At 38.6% G+C, this 7705-nt stretch overlaps 1 protein-coding gene across 4 annotated transcripts in view; it reads left to right on the forward strand.

Moving 5' to 3' along the window:
• Nucleotides 1-7705, forward strand: part of ZC2HC1A (zinc finger C2HC-type containing 1A) — a 38038-nt gene that overhangs the window by 701 nt on the left and 29632 nt on the right. For 2 of the 4 annotated variants that reach the window (XM_023521073.1, XM_011376252.2), the window contains exon 2: nt 7400-7473. The exons of the other annotated variants lie outside the window; for them this stretch is intronic. In XM_023521073.1, the coding sequence (XP_023376841.1) occupies nt 7400-7473 (74 nt within the window). The remainder of the gene's footprint in view (nt 1-7399; nt 7474-7705) is intronic. 4 annotated transcript variants of the gene reach the window in all.

The raw sequence follows: 7705 nt of genomic DNA on the forward strand, positions 1-7705 counted from the left end.
GCCTGACTCCTCGGTGTCCTGTTAGTAATCACAGCCGCTGGCCAGCTTTTATTTTCCCTGCAAAGTGGACTCTCCGTTGATGTCCACGGCCTCCCCACCTCCACTGTTTGCTGCTGCCCTGGGGTGTGTCTCCAGCCTCGAGCCTCTGACACTTTCCTTGGCCAGTTTCCCTAGGTAACCGTTTTTGCCACTCCTACAGCATCTTGTATCGGAAGGATGCCAAGAGCATCTTCCAAGGAAGTGTCACTGACCAGCTTTAGAGCCGGGACAATAGATTAACAGGAGGATTTAAGGGCTTATTTACGACGCCGTGTCAGGAAGCGCCAGCATTGACTCCTTATCTTTGGGTTTATCCTTGTGCTGTTACCATGACTCCAGATTTTGCTTTGTTCCCAGTTCTTTCCCTTTTTCTCTATTCGCTTTACCCATTTCATCCTGTGTAATATAGCGGTCACCTAAAAACAACAAAGGAAAAATATATACCCCAACTAGCATCACCAACAACAGTTTAGGATTCTTTTTCAAATTGTGGTTAATCCTTCCATGAAGAATAAGCCTGCGGAATTGAAAGATCCTCTTTTCTTGATTTAGCTCTTTTTTTCCTCCTGATTTACATAGATTCGGATGGAATTAACAATAAGTGGAGGCACTGAGCCTCCTGGCATGACTGCATGCTAGAGAATAAATGATCTGAGGTTGTGTTATGAAGTGAAAAGCAATAGCTAGTAACTTGCAGTTACCAAAGCTCATCAAAAAGCAAAGGTAGTAATGAGCATGACAGAATTTCATGCTTTTGCTTTGAGGTGAAGTTTTCATAGCAAACACCTCGAGGATGATAATCAAGAATTATGATGATTTTCTGTTTGCAGGCAGCTGCAGTATATTATGATAAATGGAGGTCTTGTTCTTTGCTTATTTAGGCAGACCATTCAAGTTTCTATGAAATAGGAATTGTAGTGATAGTACTCCTTACTTTCGAGATACTTTTGTTTAGAAGACTCCCTGAAGCGGCTTATTTTTTTAATGAAATTTAAAACACGTGGTATTATAGCATAGTAGGTGGGACCATGGGTTCTGGAATCCTCATAAGGTAATACACGTAAAGTGCTTTAGAACATTTTCTCTGCAGATTCTTAGTTAACATTTGTAATTAAGGCAAAGAGCTTCATTTGATTTTTCACTTATGTATGCTAAGCACCTAAAACAGTGTCTGGCAAAGAACAGGTACTCAGTATTTCTCGTGAGATAAATGACTTTATCTGTAATGGGTGCCATTCTTGGCCCTGGGGACACAGCGAAAAATAAAAAATCAAAGCCCTGCTCTCATTGAGCCTGCGTTTTAGCGAACTTTATATTTCAGCAGTGCCAAGAGGTCACTATTGAAATATTAAATGAAATATTACTAAGAATGCTTTTAAAGTATAATGAAAACCTATTATAATACTCGATTACTTTATTTCAAAACCAAATATAAATGACTGCTCATGATTTTGCATAATCTATCTGAGCACCTTTGCATTGCGTGGGTGATTAGAGCAAAGCCTTTCGTTGCTTTTTGCGTAAAGCTGCTGGCCTCTACATATATCTAAGGGCAATAGAAGGAGGTCTGGGTTTGGGAGAGTTCTAATCTCCCATAAGACTTTCATCTGGAAAATGGAGAGATGGTAAATGCTAAGCTTACGTTACTTACATATGTACGTAGCGTTGTCATTGCTTTCGTAACACCTTGGTAAATGGTTATTAACAACTGTGATGGATCATCAGGCTGCCCATTCCTCTTTGAGACCGCTACAGGTAGCAGTGCTTGGTGGTCTGTCCTCTGAGATTTGATGAGAAATCGGGTTGCTCTTCTCCGATGTAGCCCTTGGTCTAATCGAAGACAGCCATCCTGTCCCATGAAGGTTTCTTTTTGTTTCGTTTTTTCCCTAGTCTAAACACTGGAAGTTTACTGAATAATTCTTCATCTTTATCATTGTGTCTAGCATTCTTTGTTTTTTGGTACCGAGTCGGATGCTAGGTGTCTTAATAACCAGTGTGTTTGGGACACCTTTGTTCGGATCCTTGCTTTGTTTCCTTTTAGCTCTGTGATTCAAGCAGTTAATCTGAACCTCAGTTTCCTCACCTTTAAAAAACAGAACTTTAAATATCAATCCGCCTGATTTATATTAAGTATTAAATGTAAGTGCCTGGTACGTAGGATGGATAAAGTCACAAGAAGTGTGTGAAGTGTGTACTTCAGTGTAGGTGAAACAGCATTCTTGAAAGGGACTGTGGATAATCTCACTAGATAACCGTGGCAGCAGAAAGAGGAGGCTGGAAATAACGTACATGTGATGAGAATTTGGACAAAGACAAAAGAGCAGGAATTAAAACGGGAGGATAGATTCAGAAGACATTTCTGAGACAGAAAGAATGAGGTATGGCTGCTGGATGCCATGGGGAAAAGGAATCAAAGATAAAGCAGCTTTCCAGCTTGGACGAAGAGATAATATTAATAACTTTATCCAAGAGGAAGGCCAAGTTTGGGAGATGAGGTAATGAGTTTGGCTTTCGAGATGTTGTGTTTGTTCAGTACTTGGGGGATTTCTGGAGGAAAAGTCTCATCGGTACTTGGAAATACCTATCTGGAGTTTTTAGTTCAGTAGTCATCAGCCTACGAATGACAGCAAATGGACGCATCCACCCATGAAAGCCATATTTAACAAAATGAGGAAAGAAACTTGAGTGGAACCGACGCTGTAGGGTTAATTAAACAGCAAAATGGAGCGTGGGGGCGGGGGGCGGCTGTTTAAATAAGTTTAAAAGTTGTCAAGGAAGGGCAGTGAGGGGAGAAAATAAGTATTTAGTAGTGACTACGTGCCCCCAGAGAGCCTGTGGTGTCTGGTGTTCCTGGACATTAAGTACTAACCAGGTCAAACCCTGCTCGGCTTGTGAGGTCTGAAAAATGGGCTCCAGAGAGGCAAAAACACCACCGAAGTCAAGAGAGGACTTTGCAGGTGGGAGGGATCCAGGAGCAGAGCCTGATTCTGCAGAAAGGCCCAGCAGAATGGGGCTTCACAAGAGGGCTCTGCATTTGACAATTAGCAAATTCATGGTGTTTCTTAAGGTCTCTAATGTCTGCTTTGCAAAGAAGCTTTCCCCGACCCTACCAGCTTCTCAGACGTACGAACAGCGTTAAGACCATCCTGGCTCTCATTACTGTGCTGTTTTTCTAACATTGTGCTTTCTACCACCTGCCATTTTGAATACTGGTTTTTATGTATGTTTTTTTCCTGTTATATGAGTAGATATTTCATAAGATTACGGTCTTTGATTTTTTTCATCACTGTTTGCCTACCTCCTAGAACAGTTCCTGTCTCCTGCTAGGTGCTCAATAAGGACGCATTTGTTGAATTAACAAATGGATCTACTTTAATTTAGTGGCTAGACCTAATAAAGTTTGCCTAAGGTTTAGCCGGGAGTGAATGCGAGGCAGGGAGGAGCCAGGCAGTGAACTCAGGTCCGTGTTTCCAAAATGCGCTGCCGAGGATGTTGATCCCAGATACCTATGAGAGGCAGAAAGGATTCTGTTGGGGGTAATAACGGCATTCGAAATCTCTCAAGACTGAAAAAGTTCTGTTGTAAGAAAACCCATTTGTTTCATCTAGGGTTTTCCAAACATTTGACCGTGGAGCAAGGGACATGAGGGTGATTGGTGAAAGTAGAGAAAATGACTAGTCAGGTTCAGACTAGGTGGAAAAGGAAATACAGCCAGGAACGGGTTATCATGAAAATAGCGGTCACTCCAAGGTGAAGGACGTGACAGAGAGAGAGGTAGAAGGTAGAAGACTGTAGTTAGGGAGAGAGTATGAATATTTTCGGATCCAGAGTTGGACCCTTTCTGAGTTAACAGTGGTGGTTTTTGCCGAATTGGAGAGCAGGTGACTGACGTGGGCTGGAGGGTGAAGGTTATGTGTCGAATAGGTTAAGTGAGTGTTGAAAATGTAGGATGAGCTGAAAAAGGAAAATCTTGTAAGATATTAAAGATTATTGACATGGAAGTAATTGGCTTTTTAAAAGGATCGTAAGAAGAAAGTTGATATGACAGCTGCTGTGTGCTTCAAAAGAGATTTGATGACTTTTAAAGGTTGGATTCAGATGCGGAAATAAACATACTACACAGAGACAAGACTGTTCTTCCAAGATTTTCTTTTAAAAATGTTCTCTCCTATTTTTAAAATGTATAGATTTTAGAATGTCATAGCTATTTTAGATAATAGCATATTGTTTCACGTCACCTATATAGCAGTAGTATATAAAGATACCATTTCAACCCTCATTATTATGCAGGTTTTGGAGTCGCTAAATACAGCAACTCATAACAGAATCAATAATGTGTGCAGGATAAATTTCGAAAGAAGAGATTGGCTTCCTGAGAGATTTAGAATATTAAACTACTTTTTATACTTGGTTCTGTCCATCAGTTTGAGTGCTGCTTTCCACGGTGTTTGCTCTCTGCTATAATAATCACCCCGAGTATCATCGCTCTACTGTATTTATATAAGCCACACAATTCACTAGCTTTTGCTACTCAGAAGAGATTATCGGAGTTTGCCTGCATGCCCTGGAGGGTAATATATTTTTTTATTTCATCGGTTATGAAGCATTTTATATATAACTTCTCAATCGATCCTCTTAAATTTCAAAGTAGATGGAGCAGATATTATATCCTCATTTAACAGATGTTAAACTGAACCTACCTACATGATTAGTCATGTGTTTTCTTCTAGTTCATATAGCGAAGACTTTTCCAGCAAGGAGAGAGTCAGCATACTTTTTCCCGAAGGCCCTCACAGATTCTGAGTTTTGTATTTAGACAAGTGGAAGTAATTTCATCAACATATTATACACACTACCTGAAAGATTCATCCCACGCTCTGCAGTTGGTCAGTTGGTTTAATCATTCTTACCCATGACCAGCTATTTTTTTTTTTTTAATATAAGACCCGTAAGAGAGGTATCTTATCATCCATGTACGTTTTGTGCTAAGGTAGTTCTAAGGTAAATTTTATTAAATAAATATGGTATATCTGTCATGGTAGTTTAGAGGTAGAAGGGGGCCGAGTAGGTCATTTAACGTCCTGATTTTATACAAGAGGACTCTGAACCTGAAAGAAGTTAAATACCTTTTCCAGGGATTCGTAGTTCTAAATAACAGAGCTGAGACTTGAACTTAGATAATATGAGACAAATTCCAGTGCCTTTTCTACTGCACTCATGTCTTTTAATGAATACCTTCAAACAAAATGCGCCTTTGTGGCTGTACAGCCTAAGCGGCTTGTCACGACCTGTTGTTGGTAGTTCCTTCCGGGGGGTGTTGACACCAACACACATGTGTCTGCCATATTTTGTAAATTATAGCACGGTGCCATAAGACCAGCCAGTATAAGAGGAAATTGTAAATTTATATATCTTTTTAAATTTATTTTGGATGGAATAATTATTTCAACATTTCTTTTCTGAGATAATTGTTTTTAAGTGCTTTTTCTTTAATGCTGTTACCTCTCTTTTATACTTTTTGGTGATACCGATTTTCTTTTCTTTTATAGATAATTTGAACATGTTTGATAATATGTAGGAATTAATCCCAGGAGTTGGATTTTATTATATGGTAGTTTTTCTAGTTGTTCTTAGTTTTAAGTTTTTGCATTTTAAAAAATGGGAGATGCTTTGGTTCTTAGGCAAAGGAAGACATAACTCATGTAGACTGTTCACTTTATGAGAGCAGCGGATGAGTCTTTCCGCCCTCACGTCACGGTTATTTGATACATGCCTGGCAAGTAGTAGGTGCTCAGGTAGGCACTCACATTGCTCCCAGGAGTTGAACTGGTTTTCCTCAATAGTTCATTTTTATAAGATTCTGTTTTGTCATCTGCTTTACAAGGTGATACTGAAATGTACTTTTAAGCAAGTAAAATATGTGACACTTTAACATTTTGTGTTGATGAATGTTTAAATCTTTGCTTCGAATTTAAAGAAATACATGAGAACTATAAACAAGCAAGCTTCAAAGATCATGCAGCACGTAGTTCGCTTCGACCAGATTATGAAGACATTTTTTGTCTTAACATACCTGATGGATTTCATCCAGCGACCGCCTCAGCACTCCGGGTGGTGGCATTTAGTGACCCAGGGAGATGAAGCTCCTCTCCTTAAGTCAGGCAAACCTTAGCTTTGCTTTTGTAGTGTCCACTGCTAAACTGCCACCGTAGACATTGCTTCCGTTTGAGATGACAAATAGTCACGATCTACCACTAAAATAGGGCAGTGGAAGATTAAGAGAATGAGAGAACAGAGCAGTTCCTCTGTTACTGTTTCATTGTGTTCCCACCGACGTCTGTTTTGATTCCCCTGATTAGTGTTCTGTGAACTCGCTAAATGCTTTGGGAACAAATGATATGAAGTCGTAATTATACTTTTTTCATGAGTTTATGTTACGCTTAAAAGGAAATGGTTTTCTAGTTGTCTTTCATGTGTTAAAAGAATTGTAACAATCAGTAAAATATTCAGAGAATATGGTAAAGATTTAGGTTTAAGAATCATTATTAGAAAATTATAGGTATGGGAATAAATTTAGCTTTGATATTTGGCTAGATAATAAAATGACACATTTACTCAGTTATGTAGAATCCCAAACAATGTAGTTTTTTTTTATCGTTTCTGTAACAAAATTTGTTGCATGCAAGTACATGATAGATGTATTAATTTTTAGTTGAGTAGAAGTTGCAGCTAGTTCTTACTTATTTAATGGCTTGTATGGTCAGAATATATCAACTTGCCAGTCCAGTGATCTTAACATAATATATATAAAATAATGAACAATTTACATAACACAGATAGTTTGCATAGTAATTGGGTGATCTTTTCCTTGAAGCGGTATACTTCCTGTTGTCTGGTGTCAAAGAAAACAAGATTTTTTTTCTGTCCTGGATCACCTTAGGAAGCCACCTCACTGATCACTAATGTTATTTCTTAATGCTTTGAAGATTAATAATATGCACTATTAACCTTAAGATAGATTTGGTTTTTAAAGTTTAGTAATTTGCAATAGTGATAGCCTGTAAGTGAAGAGAATATGACAAATCGATTTGGTTAAAATAAGAGTTAAACAGAGATTTCAAAAATATCATTTTGGTTATCCTTAAATCATGACTTCTGTATTTGGTGTGGACTTTCTGACCACTTATAATTCTAAGACTTGTGACCATTTTAATTGATAATGTTGCTTATTTCAAAATGAAACAGGACATTTTTTCATAAGAACTGACAACTAATATGTGAAACTAAGGGAAGACATAAAACTTGGAAGTATTACAATTTGAGCTATGGAATTTGTTGACTAAATTCTTTTCCGTTTTAGAAAATGGAAGTGTCCAAGTTGGAGAATTATTACCTTGCAAGATATGTGGAAGAACATTTTTTCCAGTGGCGTTAGTGAGTACCTTTTTCCTTTGCCGTTTGATGGATCAGTGATTGTTAAATACTTCTGGACAGGTCTCATGGGAAGAACCTCTGTGGAATGATTTGGAGAGAGACTGGCTGATGTTCTTCGGTCAGGAGTACCCTTTCCATCCGCGTCATCTTCCAGAGTGGTCTTGCCCGCAGAGTTGCATCGCTCTGCCAAACCTCTCTATTAAAACGTCCTTCCCTTTGTGAGAATAATAAC

Source organism: Pteropus vampyrus, unplaced genomic scaffold (genome assembly GCF_000151845.1).
Source record: "Pteropus vampyrus isolate Shadow unplaced genomic scaffold, Pvam_2.0 Scaffold290, whole genome shotgun sequence".
NCBI lineage: Eukaryota > Metazoa > Chordata > Mammalia > Chiroptera > Pteropodidae > Pteropus > Pteropus vampyrus.